Source organism: Rhinopithecus bieti, unplaced genomic scaffold (assembly GCF_001698545.2).
Source record: "Rhinopithecus bieti isolate Rb0 unplaced genomic scaffold, ASM169854v2 scaffold_32014, whole genome shotgun sequence".
NCBI lineage: Eukaryota > Metazoa > Chordata > Mammalia > Primates > Cercopithecidae > Rhinopithecus > Rhinopithecus bieti.
In genome coordinates, this window is record NW_016813639.1 from 533461 (window position 1) to 550141 (window position 16681).

At 42.2% G+C, this 16681-nt stretch overlaps 1 protein-coding gene across 1 annotated transcript in view; it reads left to right on the forward strand.

Moving 5' to 3' along the window:
• The window catches only part of PRKCI (protein kinase C iota), a 90982-nt gene that overhangs the window by 13036 nt on the left and 61265 nt on the right, over positions 1 to 16681 (forward strand). The window contains exon 2 of the mRNA XM_017848792.1: positions 1176 to 1255. Coding sequence (XP_017704281.1) covers positions 1176 to 1255 — 80 coding nt within the window. The remainder of the gene's footprint in view (positions 1 to 1175; positions 1256 to 16681) is intronic.

Genomic DNA, 16681 nt, shown 5'->3' on the forward strand with positions numbered 1-16681 from the left:
TTTAAAGCAAGCAATTCTCTTTTGTCATTAAAATAAACTATTTTCGGCGGGGCGCGGTGGGGGCCCTCCAAGGCTTGTAAAAATCCCAGGCACTTTGGGGGGAGGGGCGGGAAGGACGGGTGGGGATCCCGAAGGTCAGGGGAAGATTCGGAGAACCCCTTCCCTTGGCTAACCATGGGGTTTTGGAAACCCCCGTTCTTTACTGAAAATTAACCAAAAAAAAAAAAAAAACTAAGGCCCGGGGCGAGGGGTGGGGCGGGCGCCCTGTAGTCCCAGGCTACCTTCGGAGGCTGAAGGCAGGGAGAATGGCGTGAACCCCAGGGGGAGGCGGGGCTTGCAGTGAAAGGCTGAGGGTTCGGGCCACTGCCCCCATCCAAAGCCCGGGCGGACCAGGAGGGGCAAGAAACTCCGGTCTCAAAAAAAAAATAAAAAAAAAAAAATTAAAAAAAATAAAAAAATAAATAAATAAACTATTTTCATTTTTAATTTAAAAACTATTTAAAAAAACAGTATAATTATTCAGGTGTATATTTATATTTGTATTTTGATTTTTTTTGTTTTTTTTTATTTTTTTTTGGAGGGACCAGGATCTCCTCTGGTTGGCCCAGGCTGGAGTGCAAGTGTTGTGATCTTCGGTCCCACTTGTAAACTCTGCCTTCCCATGGTTTTTTTCCCCCAGCCTGAGAAAGGATCCCTTTCCACCTCAAGGGGCCTTCTTGATAATTTTTTTTTTTTTGTATTTTCAGTAAAGGGGGAGGGGACAGGGTTTTTCACAATGTTTTTGCCCCCCGGGCTGGTGTTTGAGCTCCCCCCCTGGGCTAAAGTGATTCTTGCCCAGCCTCCAAGCCTTCCCCAAAAATTGCATGAAAAGGCATTCATTGCCCCCAGGCTGAATTATTAATTTTTTTAACTTTAAAAATGGGAAATCATTTTACTGGAAAAGCAAGGGTGGCATGTTTTGATGCCCACCCAAACCACAAAATGGAACTGAAGTTCATTCAAGATTTTGTCCCAAAAGCATTTCCAAGTAATATGTAGACATTTTTTTCCCCATTATTTTTTTAAAATTCCATTTTTTTTCCAAACTTAAAAAAAAATCTTTTTTCTTTTTTCAGGGGATATTTTCAATTGATAAACACATTTTTTTTGAAAACCCTTTTTCCATCTCCTTTGAGGGGGCCTTTGCAAATGAGGGGTTTCGAGACCCATTTTGTGGTTCTTTTTGGACAACGGAAAAGCTTCTTCACCATTGGAAGTGGGATTTAGATTGAGGGAAGTGGTGAGTGGTTAAAAGCAGGCTTTGCCTGTGTAGCATTTTATTTTAAAAAGATTTCTTTATTTTCTATTTTTTTTCATTTTTGATTCTAAAAATATTAATAAGGGTCCTAAAAAAGGTTTAGAGGGAAAGGGGACTATTAAGAAAAATTTGATGTTTCCATTTCTTTATTTTTTTTCTTAATGTTTAAAAGGAATTACTAGAAAAGAAGTTACCCAATCTTTGGTTTTGCCCCCTTTTTATGCCAAAATGATGTGAAATTGAAACTTGACCTTTTTTTTTTTTTTTTTTTTTTTTTTTTTTGAGCAGAGTCTCTCTCTGTTGCTCAGGCTGGAGTGCAGTGGCCTGATCTCAGCTCACTGCAACTCTGCCTTCCCAGGTTCAAGCAATTCTCCTGCCTCAGCCCTCCGAGATAGCTGGGGACTACCAAGCGTGCGCCACCATGCCTGGCTAATTTTGTATTTTTAGTAGAGGACGGCGTTTCACTATGTTGGCCAGGGCTGGTCTCAAACTCCTGACCTTGTGATCTGCCACCTCGGCCTCCCAAAGTGCTGGGAGTAATTACAGGCATGAGCCCACCATGCCCAGCCTAACTTGACTTTTTTGAGCACGAGGTAAGCATCTCATCAAATAGTGTGATATTCTTACTTTAATTTTGTTTTTTATTTGAATTAAATTTTTGTTTGTTTATTTATTTATTTATTTTGAGACGGAGTCTCGCTCTGTCACGCAGGCTGGAGTGCAGTGGCGTGATCTTGGCTTACTGCCAACTCCGCCTCCCGGATTCACGCCATTCTCCTGCCTCAGCCTCCAAAGTAGCTGGGACTACAGGTGCCTGCCACCATGTCCTGCTAATTTTTTGTATTTTTAGTAGAGACGGGGTTTCACCGTGTTAGCCAGGATGGTCTCGATCTCCTGACCTCATGATCTGCCCACCTCAGCCTCCCAAAGTGCTGGGATTACAGGTGTGAGCCACCGTGCCCAACCTTTTTTTTTAATTTTTAAAGACAGGGTCTTGCTAAGTTGTCCAGGCTGGTCTCCAACTCCTGGCCTCAAGTGATCTTCCCACCGTGACCTCCCAAAGTACTGGGATTACAAGCATGAGCCACTGCATTCAGCTTCACTTAATTTTTTAATTTAATTTTTTTTTTTTTTGAGACAGAGTCTGGCTCTGTCGCCCAGGCTTGGAGTATAGTGGCAGGATATCAGCTCACTGCAACCTCTGCCTCCCAAGTTCGAGCAATTCTTGTGCCTCAGCTTCCCTAGTAGCTGGGATACAGGGGTGCACTACCACACCCAGATAATTTTCGTATACGTAGAAGAGACGGGGTTTTGCAGTGTTGCCCAGGCTGGTCTTGAACTCCTGGCCTCAAGTGATCTACCCACCTAAGCCTCCCAAAGTGCTGGGATTACAGGTCTGGGCCACCACACCCGCCCCCCAGCTTCACTTTAATTTTGAATATGCGTTGTCTTACATTTTAATTTAAAAGATTATGGGTTTTTAAGCTGAATATTACCTTAAAGAAAATATTATGGAATGAAAGTGATTTTGACAATCACTATTTCAAAGTAGTGGCAGAAACCTGATACCTCAGTGACTTGTACTCAGAATACATTTATCATATATATAGGCTTACGCCTGTAATCTCAGCATTTTAGAGGCTGAGGTGGGAGGATTGCTTGAGGCCAGGAGTTCGAGAACAGCCTGGGCAACATTGTGAGACCCTGTCTCTACAAAAAGTTTTTAAAACTTAGCTGGATACGGTAGCGGGCACCTGTGGTCCCAGCTATGTGGGAGACTGAGGTGGTAAGATTGCTCAAGCCTAGAAGGTCAAGGCTGAAGATGGGCCCTGATTGTGCCACTGCACTCCAGCAACAAAGCAAGCAACTCAAGACCCTGTCTCAAAAAAGAAAAAAGGAAAAGCAAAAAAGAAGCAAGTATCTGTGTGCTGAGGACAGACAGTTCCTATCTTCAAACCCATAGTCTGATTGGGAGATGGACACATGTGTAACAAATGTGATAAATTCTGGAACATAAACGCATGGGGGCCTTGAGGAATACAAAAGAAGACACATCTGTAATACATCTGCAGTGTTTGACCTAAACCTATAACAGAGTAAAAGTTTTTGAGGTAGAGGAGGTGAGGAGAAAACCATATAGGCTGAAGAAGAATACATAGAAAGGCACAGGAATGTGAAGAACATGATGAGTGAAAATCTGTAATTCGCTGTATCTGAAGTATGAAGTGATGAGGTATGAGTTTGGGCTAGACCCTCGCTACTCAAAGTGTGATATACTGGACTTGTTAGAAATGGGGACTTTTAGGTCCCGCTGCAGACTACTGAATTGGCCTACAGTTTAACAAGATCCACGGGTGAGTTGTATGAATACAGAAATGTGTTTGAGAAGCGTGAGACTAGATCCCCAAGAGCTTTGCAGATCACATTAAATTTTATTTTACATGGCTGTTGTTGAAGTCTAGTTAAAAGGTACCCTAAAGGAAGGGTGGGTTGGGGTGAGGGATAAAGGTACATATTGGGTACAGTGTACACTGCTTAGGTGATAGGTGCCCCAAAATCTCAGAAGTCACCACTAAAAGAACTTGCTCGTGTAACCAAACACCACCTGCTCCTTGAAAACCTATGGAAATATATATATAAAAAAAAGATACCCTAAATAGACTACTTTTGTACAATAGTTTTCTGTTAATTGTTATACAAATAGAATTTCATTTTAAGGAATGTCATTATAATATTTAGCTCAATATTTGGGATAATTTCTATATTCCCTGATATAAAGAGCTCTGGAAAGTCATTATTGAGACTGCAAGCTATAGGTAAGCGCAAACACATTCTCATTTTTTAAAACAGTGTTCCTGAAGTAATTCATGTTCACTGTTCAGGAAAAAAAGTAGTGCAAAAAATTATGAAATGTAAAAGAAGCCCCTGTTTTCTTTTTTTCTCTCTCCTCCCTCACCAATTCCAATTGTAAGAGAAGAATAGCTTAGTATATATCCTTTTATATATTTTCTATGCATTTGCAAACATGTATGTTTCTATAAATTCTTTATTAACAGTTTTATTAACATGACAAATGACATACAGCTGATATTTTGCAGTCTTGGTGGGCATGGGGAGCTTGGGGCTCAGTGCCACCCACCTTGGCCCTCCATGGCCTTTAAAAAAAAATTATCAGTGGCTCAAGCCTGTAATCCCAGCACTTTGGGAGGCCAAGACGGGCGGATCATGAGGTCAGGAGATCGAGACCATCCTGGCTAACAGGGTGAAACCCTGTCTCTACTAAAATTACAAAAAACTAGCCGGGCGTGGTGGTGGGCACCTGTAGTCCCAGCTACTCGGGAGGCTGAGGCAGGAGAATGGCGTAAACCCGGGAGGAGGAGCTTGCAGTGAGCCGAGATCGCGCCACTGCACTCCAGCCTGGGCGACAGAGCAAGACTCCGTCTCAAAAAAAAAAAAAAAAATTATATGGGGCCGGGCATGGTGGCTCATGCCTACAGTTCCAGCATTTTGGGAGCCCGAGGCGGGTGGATCACCTGAGGTCAGGAGTTCGAGGCCAGCCTGACCAACATAGTGAAACCCCATCTGTACTGAAAAAACAAAAATTAGCTGAGCGTGGTGGCGGGTGCCTGTAATCCCAGCTACTAGGGAGGGTGAGGCAGGAGAACCGCTTCAACCTAGGAGATGGCGGTTACAGTGACCTGAGACTGCACCATTGTACTCCTGCCTGGGTGACAGAGTGAGACTCCATTTAAAAATATATATATATATATGTGTATATATATATGTGTGTGTATATATATATGTACACACACACACACAAATTGTTATTCAGTGTTTTCCTTTATAGTGTGCACTGGACATTTTTTCATTTCAGTGTATTTCAATTTGCATCACTTTTTTTTTTTAGTACTGCATAGTATTACATATTATAGATGTTTCTTGATTAATCCCTTATTGGTGGACATTTGAACTATTTTTAGTTTTTCACTACCATAAACAGTATATAATGAACATTTCTTTCTTTCTTTTTTTTTTTTGTGACAGTCTCACTCTGTCGCCCAGGCTGGAGTGCAGTGGCTCAATCTCCGCTCACTGCAACCCCCTCCCCCTGGATTCAAGCAATTCTTGTGCCTCAGCCTCCTGAGTAGCCAGGATCACAAGCTTGCGGCACCATGCCTGCCTACTTTTTGTATTTTTAATAGAGATGAGGTTTCACCATGTTGGCCAGGCTGGTCTTGAACTTCTGGGCTCAAGTGATCCACCTGCCTTGGCCTCCCAAAGTGCTGAGATTACAGGCATGAGCCACTACTCCCAGCCTTATTTACTGATTTTTTAATATAGAGGCTGGGTTCTCACTATGTTGCCCAGTCTAGTCTTGAACTCTGGCCTTAAGTGAGCCTCCTGACCCAGCCTTCCAAAGTGCTGGGATTACAGGTGTGAACCACTATGTCAAAACATATGTATATCAAAACATCATGTTGTATACCACAAATATAATTTTTGTCAGTTAAAAAATTCAACTAATTTTTCACACAACTACATGAAATGAGAGGATTTTTTCATTCTTGCCCTTACCAAGCTTAGATATTATGAATCATTAACATTTTTAAAAATCAGTAAGTGAAATGCTAACCTGGTATTTTAAATTCTGCATTAAGAGGAAGGTTGAGTATCTTTATCTTTTTGACCTACTCTATCACAAAGATAGTTTAAATGTGGTTACTTATAAATTTCATGACTGTCTTACCGTATGTCTTCAGCCAGAAAATGAGACTATATATAATTTAGCACAGTGTGCGACTTATGCTTAGCATTCAATAAAATGCTTCTTATAAACAAATATTACTCTCATTTTAATCCTGTCCTGATCATTTCATACCATTTATTTGCTGATTAGAGTTGTTTTTCAGTCACTGATTTTCAAACTGCAGCGCATGTAGGAATCACTGGACAGTGCTTTTTATTAGAAGTACTTAGTTTAGCGATAGTGCATTAAACATTTTTATAATACCTTTGTATTATCCTTGCCTGGAGAGTTCTGTTCCCAGATTGTCACCTCGCTGTCTCTCATCATTCAGGTTTTAACTCAAAATGTCATGTCCTCCAAGAAGCCTTCCTACCTCCATTCACTTTGTATCTTTTTGCCCTGTTTTTTCTCTTTTCTGTTTTGGTGGGTTTTTTTTTTTTTTTTGGTATGGTAGAATGTAAACTCCATGAGAGAAGAGGTCTTGTCTGTTTCGTTCACGTTGGAGCTGCGTGCCTAGAGCAGTACTAAATAATATTATGCTCAAAAAATATTTGTGACTGGGTGCAATGGCTCACGCTTGTAATCCCAACATTTTGGCAGGCCAAGGCAGAAGGATCCTGTGAGCCCAGAAGTTTGAGACCAGTCTGGGCAACATAGTGAGATAGTGAGACCCTGTCCCTACAAAAAAAATTTTTTTTTTAATTAGCTGGGCATGATAGTGCGCATGTATAGTCTCAGCTACTCAAAAAGCTAAGGTGGAAGGATCGCCTGAGCGTGGGAGATCGAGGCTGCAGTGAGCCATTGTTGTGCCACTGCACTCCATCCTAGGCAACAAAGCAAGACCCTGTCTCCAAAAAAAAGATATATTTGTGTGTGTGTGTGTGTGTGTGTGTGTGTGTGTGTGTGTATATATTTGTGAGTTGTACAAAAGTCTAGGAGCAAGCCTTTCCCTGGTTTAATTTTACTTCAGTTATTGGAGACTTTTTTGTTTTTTTTTTTGAGACGGAGTCTCGCTCTGTCGCCCAGACTGGAGTGCAGTGGCTGGATCTCAGCTCACTGCAAGCTCTGCCTCCTGGGTTTATGCCATTCTCCTGTCTCAGCCTCCCGAGGGGCTGGGACTACAGGCGCCCGCCACCTCGCCCGGCTAGTTTTTTGTATTTTTTAGTAGAGACGGGTTTTCACCGTGTTAGCCAGGATGGTCTCGATCTCCTGACCTTGTGATCCGCCCGTCTTGGCCTCCCAAAGTGCTGGGATTACAGGCTTGAGCCACCGCGCCCGGTCAGTTATTGGAGACTTAAGCATTGGCAGTTATTGTTTGTTCTGTTTTTTTTTCTTAAAGTAGCATATTTTAATTAACAGATGTACATAGTAAATTCACTTTCTGATGAAACAGTCCTATTATAATGCATTTCATACTTCTTTCTCACTGAGTAGCTGTTAAGTTTCCTAATTTTCTGGGGAAAGCTGTGAAGCTGTAGGCTTTGTCTTGTTCCAGTTAAAGGTTAAATTTTTCATTAAGGTCTATTGATTCCCATGCGATCCTTCTTACCTTGCTTAATTCTGATACCAATCTTTTCTTAATTTTAGACATACAGAGCCAACAGTAATTATTTTTAAGTTACTTTCAATTATTTTTCAGTTGTAATTTTGTCACCTTTGTTTTTAATCATGTAGGCATTGGGGCATGTCGGTCTGATCTGGAGAAAAAAAATTCTCTAGGATCAAAGACAGGCCAATCATTTGATTTCTCTGGCATATGAGAAGTGCTGTTCCTCAAGCCAAACGTTTAATTGTTGGGATTTTATGTTGGAGCAAGTAAAGATCTTAAGCTTTCTTCATCTGTTTAAAGAGATTTAAGACAACTGCCCTTTTTCCTTACACTCAAAACCAGTCTTACTGATTTGTTTTACTGTGGAAAAACTGGTTTGCTTAATCTAACTAAACATTTTAGAATGAGTAGTAATTTTGTAACCATCATGCCACTCTCCTCTTTCTCATAAATTCTTGTGTAACAAAAGTGTGGGACAGGGAATGACAAATGTGACTTTATTTTTTTTTAACAAAGGTGAGTTTTCAGTTTTTAAAAAAATTTTTAATTGCAGATAATAATTGTATATGTTCATGGGATACAGTGTGATGTTTCAATACATGTATATGTTGTGGAATGAAAAAATCAGGGTAATTAACACATCTGTTACCTCAAATGCTTATTTCTTTGTGGTGAGGACATTTAAAATCCACTCTTTTTGTTATTTTGAAATACGCAATACATTATTATGAATTGTAGTCACCACGCTATGCAATAGATCACCAGAACTTACTACTCCTGTCTAACGACAACCTTGTACCCTTTAACTGGCGCCTCTCCTTTCTCTATCTAACCCACTCCCTCCAGCCTCTGGTACTCTATACGTGTATGAGTTCAACTTTTTTAGATTCCACATATCATGTGGTATTTGCCTTTGTATGCCTGGCTTATGCTTATTTCACTTAGCATAATGTCCTCTAGGTTCATCTGTGTTGTTGAATATGACAGAATTTTCTGCTTGAGGCTGAGTAGTATTCCATTGTGTATATATGCCGTATGTATTGTATCTGTTTATCCATTGATGGACATATCTTAGCTATTGTGAATCATGCAAATGCTATAGTGTAGTTCACCTTTGTTTTGAGAGAGAGAGAGAGAAAGTCTCACTCCGTTGCCCAGGCTGGAGTATACTGACGCGATTATAGCTCACTGCAGCCTCAAACCCATGGGCTTATGGGATCCTCCCATCTCAGCCTCTTAGCTACAGGTGTGTACCACCACACCTAGCTACTTTTAAAAAATTACTTTGGCTGGGTGCAGTGGCTCACACCTGTAATCCCAGCACTTTGGGAGGCCGAGGTAGGAGGATCGCCTGAGGTCGGGCCAACATGGAGAAACCCCATCTCTACTAAAAGTACAAAATTAGCCGGGCGTGGTGGTGCATGCCTGTAATCCCAGCTACTTCGGAGGCTAAGGTAGGAGAATTGCCTGAACCCAGGAGGTAGAGGTTGCAGTAAGCTGAGATCACACCATTGTACCTAGCCTGGGCAACAAGAGCAAAACTCCATCTCAAAAAAAATTTGTTTTTGTAGAGACAGGGTCTTGTTACATTGTTGCCCAGGCTGGTCTTGAACTCCTGACCTTAGCCAATGCTACTTCACCTATTTAGATAGCAGTATTATGACTCCAAACCTGAAAATTGAAAAATTAATTTTAACAGCCAGGCATAGGGTTCATGCCTGTAATTCCAGCACTTTGGGAGGCCAAGGCTGGAGGATCACTTGAAGCCAGGAGTTCAGACCAGCCTGGGCAACCGCGAGACCTGTCCCTACAAAAAAAAATAAAGACGATTAGCCAAGTGTGGTGGCATGAGCCTTTAATCCCAGCTACTTTGGGTGGCTTAGCCCAGGAGGTTGAGGCTGCAGTGAGCCAAGAGTGCACCACTGAACTCTAGCCTGGGCCACAGAGTGAGACCCCATCTCAAAAGAAAAAGAAAAGACGCAGCACACCAACATGGCATAAGTATACATATGTAAAAACCTGCCACGTATATGCACATGTACCCTACGAACTTAAAGTATAATAAAAAAAAAAAAAAAAAAGATCATCTAAAAGGCATCAAAAAAAAAAAAAAAGAAAGAAAAGACAAGAAAAAACAGCAATTAGAAAAGGAAAGCTAAGTACCTCCAAGCATATCTAGTTTTGTAACTGATATAGTTTTCCTTTTGTTTGAAGAACTTCCTTTAACATTTCTTTTGTTTTTGTTTTGTTTTGTTTTGAGATGGATCCTTGCTCTGTCGCCCAGGCTGGGGTGCAGTGGTGTGATCTCGGCTCACTGCAACCTCAACCTCCAGGGTTCAAGTGATTCTCCTGCCTCAACATCCTGAGTAGCTGGTATTACAGACACCTGCCACCATGCCCGGCTAATTTTTGTATTTTCAGTAGAGATGGGGTTTTGCCACATTGGGCAGGCTGGTGTTGAACTCCTGACCTCAGGTGATCTGCCTGCCTCAGCCTCCCAAAGTGCTGGGATTACAGGAGTGAGCCACTGCACCTGGCCTCTTTAACATTCCTTATAGAGAAGTTCTACTGGTTATAAATTGTTCATGTTTTTAATTTCACTTAAAAATAAATTTATTGACGTATAATTGACATATAATAAGTTATACATATTAAAACTTTACAGTTGGATGAGTTTTGATACCTAGGAACCCATCAGCACAGGCAAGATAGAGAACGTATCTGTTATCCCCAAATATTTCCTTGTGCTTAGCAGCACCTCACTCCTGCTCTTTTGTCCTCAGGCTACTACTAATCTGCTTTCTGTTACTACAGAGTAGTTTGCATTTTTTAGAGTTTTATATGGGTAGAATTATACAGCATGTACTTTTTGGTGGGATGTGTGACTTCTTTACTTAGCATAATTGTTGATACTTGTATTAGATGTGTGTATCAGTAGTTCATTCCTTCTTATTGCTGAGTAGTTTTCTGTCCTGTGGATGTATTACAATTCATTAATCTGTTGAAGATCATTGGGATTGTTTCTGGTTTTGGCTGTTTTAAAAAAGGTGCTGTGAACAGTCATGTATAAGTCCTTGTATGGAAATATATTTCCATTTTTCTTGAGTCAATACCCAGAAGTAGAATAGCTGGATCATGTGGCAGGTATATATGCTGCTTTTATAAAATGGGAAAAGATTTGGAAAAGGAGATGAGATGGGGCAGTTCATCCCAGGCACATCCTTAAGGAATTCACATGGAAGTTGAGGATCAGGAAATTGATTCCTTTTAAAAATTGTCTATGCCTGTTCGTCCCTGAAAAGTTTGCCTGCACTCTAGGGGTGCCGTTTTCCAATTAGAAGATAGCTGACTAGAGATGTCCCCAACTACTTCTCTTAGTTCTGGCCTCTGCCCCTGCTCTGTTCTTCAGACAGACCTTATGCCCAGGAAATTCTGGCTGCCATCTTTTATACACCAGGCTGTCTGGAGGCCTGGGAGGAAAAGGAATTACACTGGGGTTCACCTGGGAGAAACCCTTGGCAGGAGTGGGGATGGATTCAGAGGTGAGGTGTGATACTATAATGTAATGAAAAAATATATCTGCTATTCATCACTGGTTCCTGACAGTGCCTAAAACCCTTGTTTTAGGCACTGTAAAAGGTTAGATTTTTCATTAAGGTCTGTTGATTCCCATGAGATCCTGAGTAATAGAAATGAGAAGACCATCTTTTGTTATTTATGATAAGCCCCTGCCAACCAAACCTTATTTTATGCTAATGAGGTGGCTCTTGGAGGATGGCTTCTGGTTGCCAGAGGAATCAACCATGTGGTTAGAGAGTTGGGACCTTCAGCCTACCTCCCCCTTATTTCTGGGGAAGGCAGAGGGGCCTGGAGATGGAGTTAATCACCAGCGGCCAATGGTTTAATCAGTCTTGCTTAGGTAATGGGACCCCCTTAAGAACCCAAAATGTAGGAGTTCAGAGAGCTTCCTGCTCGGTGAACAAATCAAGATCCTGGGAGGGTGGTACCTCCAGACCAACTTGGAAGCTCTGCGTCCCCCTGTACCTTACCCCATGTACCTCTTCATCTGGTTCTTCATTTGTATCCTTTATAATATCCTTTAAAATAAAGTGTTTTGGAGTAAATTGTTTAACATGAGGAGGGGGTTGTGGGTGTAGGGGCCAGGGAAAAGCTTCCCCATTGCTCTCCAAAGGTTTGCTGAAAAATCAACTTGCCGGCAGGGCGCAGTGTCTCACGCCTGTAAGGGAGGCCGAGGCGGGCGGATCACGAGGTCAGGAGATCGAGACCATCCTGGCTAACACGGTAAAACCCTGTCTCTACTTAAAATACAAAAACATTAGCTGGGCGTGGTGGCGGGCACCTGTAGTCCCAGCTGCTGGGGAGGCTGAGGCAGGAGAATGGCATGAACCCAGGAGGCAGAGCTTGCAGTGAGCCGAGATCGCGCTACTGCACTCCAGCCTGGGCGACAGAGCGAGACTCCGTCTCAAAAAAAAAAAAAAAAATCAACTCACAAGAGGCAGATTAATTGGAGAAAAGTCATACAGATTACAGATTTTATTGCACGAGGGAATCACAGAGATTACTCACCCCCCAGTGGAGTTCGGAAGCATATGTAATATCCTGTCAAAACAGGTTATATGGCTGGTCCAGGTGCAGTGGTGTTTACAGCTAATTGATCACAGCCAGTTACAGATTTCTTTGTTCCTTCTCCATTCCCATTGCTTCACTTGACTAGCCTAAAAAATAAATTAATTAAATAAAACAGGTTATAGGAGAAGGGAAAAGAGGAATTTTGTTGTGGGGATTACTAGGAAGAATGAATGGATCAGGGAAGGGAGATTAACTTGTACATTATCTTGTGAAAGGATCTGTAATCTGTGTGATTACATTCTTGGTCTTACTGGGAGGGGAAGACAGAACAGTTGTCCTCCTTGGTGGGTCTGGATTTTGGGCTATAAAGGAACTTCAGAGAAGTCATTCTGGCTTTGGGAGAGGTCAGTTGTAGGGGTGCGTGGTTGGGGGAGAAAGTCTGGGAAGTATTGGTTACCAAGTCCCAACATGGGAATGCCCAGTTTGTAGCCAAGTCAGACTAATTTGGCTGATTTGTGGCTGATTTGAAGATCCACTACTTGCAGTTAGCATCTGAAGTGGGGGGCGGTCTGTGGGACTGAGCCCTAAACCTATGGGGTCTATGCTAACTCCAGGTAGTATCAGAATTTAATTAAGTTGTAGGACGCTCGATTGGTCTCCACAGAGAATCAAAGATTTGCTTGTGGAAAACTCACACATCTGGTGTCAGAAGCATTGTAAGTGGAGAAACAGTTTTTTATTTATGAGGCAAGAGAGGCTGTGGGAGTCTTGAGGCGGTATTGTGGCCCTTAGACGCTTCGTCTGCTCCAGTATCTGGGAAGGTCTGTCCTCATTGGCATCCCATCTCCAGTTGCCCTGTCCTCTTCCTCTCCCTCATAGACCACTGCTCACATGGAATACCCTTATGATCCCCACACTGTTTTCTCCTCACTCTCACTTCTCCATCCGTAGGCAATCACTGATCTGCTTTCTGTCACTATTGCATACATATAAATGACAAAATGTAGTGGGTTTTTTTGTTTTTGTTTTTGAGAGACAGGATCTCACTATGTTGCTCCGGTTGGCCTCCAACTCCTGGGCTCAAGCAGTTCTCCTAGCTGAAACTACAGATGTACACCATGACTTCTAGCTCAAGCATAGTGTTTTGTGCTTTTAATAAATGACATTATGTATCCCACATTGTGAAATGTCTCTTTTTTCTCTGAATGTTAATGTCTTTTTTTCTTTCTTTCTGACACAAATCCTTTCTTTGTCACCCAGGCTGGAATGCAGTGGTGTGATCATGGTTCACTGCAGCCTACCTCCCAGGCTCAAGCAATCTGCCTGCCATAGCCTCCTGAGTAGCTGGGACTACAGGAGTGCTCCACCATGCCCAGCTGATTTTTTTTTTTTCTTTTTGAGATAGAGTCTCGCCCTTGTTGCCCAGGCTGGAGTGCAGTGGCATGATCTCAGCTCACTGCAACTTCCGCCTCCAGTGTTCAAGTGATTCTCTTGCCTCAGCCTCCCGAGTAGCTGGGATTACAGGTGCCTGCCACCATGCCCAGCTAATTTTTGTACTTTTAGTAGAAATGGGGTTTTGCTATGTTGGCCAGGCTGGTCTCGAACACCTGACCTCAAGTGATCCACCCGCCTCGGCCTCCCAAAGTGCTGGGATTACAGGGGTAAGCCACCGGGCCCAGCCTAAATTTTTTATTTTATTTTTTGTAGAGATAGAGTCTTGCTGTGTTGCCCAGGCTGGTCTCAGAACTCCTAAGCTCAAGTGATCCTCCCGCCTTGCTCTCCCAAAGTGTTAGTTAGGATTACAGGCGTGAGCCACCATGTCCAGCAGATGTCTTGAGATCTGTTAATGTAGTTAGGGAACTAGTGTACCCTTTAAAATTTTTTTATTGTAATTAAATATAAATAAGAAAATTTACCAGTTCAACCACTCTTAAGTGTACAGTTCAGTGGCATAAGCACATTCAGTGTTGTACAACTATTACCACTATCCATCCATTTCCAGAACTTTTCATCATCCCAATCAGAAACTGTACCCATTAAACAATAACTCCCTATCCCTCCTTTTGCAGTCCCTAGTAACCTGTGTTAAACTTTCTATGAATTTACCTATGCTTGGTCACCTTTGTTTTTATGTTTTTGAAAGATGATTGTGATTGGTAAATAATTCCAGGTTGGAAGTTTTTTTTATCTCTCAGTACCCTGTCTTACAGCTTGCATTGTTTCTGATGCAAAATCTACTGTCAACTTCCTTTTTGTATGTGAAGCATCTCTTCTCTGGCTGCTTTTAAGACTTTTTTTTTTTTTTTTTGGAGACAGAGTCTCACTTTGCCACCCAGCCTGGAGTGCAGTGGTACAGTCGTGGCTCACTGCAGCCTTGACCTCCCAGGCTAATTTTTTCGTTTTTTTTTTTCTTTTTTTGTAGAGATGGGATCTCGCTATGTTGCCCAGGCTGGTCTTGAACTCTTGGACTCAAGCAATCCTCCTACCTTGGCCTCCCAAAGTGCTGGGATTACAGGCATGAGCCACTGCACCCGGCCTTAAACCACTGTTTAATCCAGTGTTTGAAAATTGTTTTAGATGGAGGATTATGTCTATTCATTTACTTCATCTCTCCCAATGTAAGCGCTGAGGCTGGATGCAGTGGCTCACGCCTATATTCCCAGCACTTTGGGAGGCCGAGGAGGGTGGATCACCTGAGGTCGGGAGTTTGAGACCAGCCTGACCAACGTGGAGAAACCCCCGTCTCTACTAAAAATGTAAAATTAGCTAGGTGTGGTGACACACGCCTATAATCCCAGCTACTTGGGAGGCTGAGGCAGGAGAATCGATTGAACCTGGGAGGCGGAGGTTGCAGTGAGCCGAGATCGTGCCATTGCACTCCAGCCTGGGCAACAAGAGTGAAACTCTGTCTCAAAAAAAAAAAAAAAAAGTTGAGGATGAGCAGCTTCATGCGATGGCATATATTTCTGTAAACACTGACTTACACCTCCCAGAAAAGGAAGCAACAAGCCAAAATTCACTACTATTGTTATTGGGCCTAATAGTGAAAGGATGACCACCTAAAAATTATGGCATTCTTGGAAAATTTTTGCAAATCTGTATTTTAAGCAGTGTAACCCTTTAAGTAAGGGAATACAGTGACTTGCAAATGGTTTAGTGTTCTGACTGCATATCCAGAGGCAAGGTGGCAGCACGATGGTCCTGATGGGAACAGAGAGTGAGAGTCTGTGAGTCTGTGGCCAACTCAGATGTCTGGAAGAAGAGTGTGTGACACTGTCTCAGAGGTTGCCAACTTTGGTATTAGGCTGTGTTCTTTGAAATGTGGGGCACTGAATTTAGGCATATACTGAAATAACTAAATAAAACGAGAGTTACATGTATGTTTCATGTTCTATATCCTGTCAGGTTATCTCATATAAATAATTGGATTGTGAATATTTACCTAACTTTTTGAGGTCTAATGCCCTAATTTGCTTTTGTTTTATAGGTAAAAAACAACAGCGCAACAAAAACGAAAACAGTAGATGTGTTGGGGGAAAAAAGCAAAAAAACCTGCTGATTTAATATACAGATTTCATTACCTTGAAATTCACTGCACTGAACAGTTCTCATTCTGGGTGTATTCCTGCTCTAGGATGTGAATTTGGACTTTTGTAATAGAGTGGGCTTTGAGAAATAGCTTTTCTGCTCATTTTAGTTTCATGATGACTGCTTGGAATGTTTTGCTTCACACTTACGCATTCAGTTTTATCAGGCATTAAGCAGTTGTCCAAAACAGGTAATACTTGAACTAAAGACATTCAGTCCAAGAAAAACAAAATGGATTTTAACATACGTAGAGTCAGTAACTAGCTCTTATTTTCGTACTTCCTTATGGTTATTCAGAAGTGGTAGTCTCTAGGTACATTTTGAAAACAAGTACTTGATCTAGCTTAGATTTCAACTAACAGCAAGCAGATACTGGCCTGATAAAAAGATGATGTCCAGCAAAAGTGAGATGGTTAGAATTGGCTTTTTTCATTCATAGACTACTACAGTAAAATCATCCTAACTGCAGAAGTCACTTGAAATGTGGAAATCACAGTTTGCAATGTATTGGATTTGGTTCAATCCTTTTTTGCTTTCTGGGACATCAGAATTAGCCAGTGAGTCTAGGGAAATCTGGACTTAATGTTTTAATGTTTAGATTTTGAAAAGCCAAGATGCTTATAAAACACTCATTGGTGGCCGGGCGCGGTGGCTCAAGCCTGTAATCCCAGCACTTTGGGAGGAGGCCGAGACGGGCGGATCACGAGGTCAGGAGATCGAGACCATCCTGGCTAACACGGTGAAAACCCGTCTCTACTAAAAAAACTACAAAAATCTAGCCGGGCGAGGTGGCGGGCGCCTGTAGTCCCAGCTACTCCGGAGGCTGAGACAGGAGAATGGCGGGAACCCGGGAGGCGGAGCTTGCAGTGAGCTGAGATCCGGCCACTGCACTCCAGCCCCGGCGATAGAG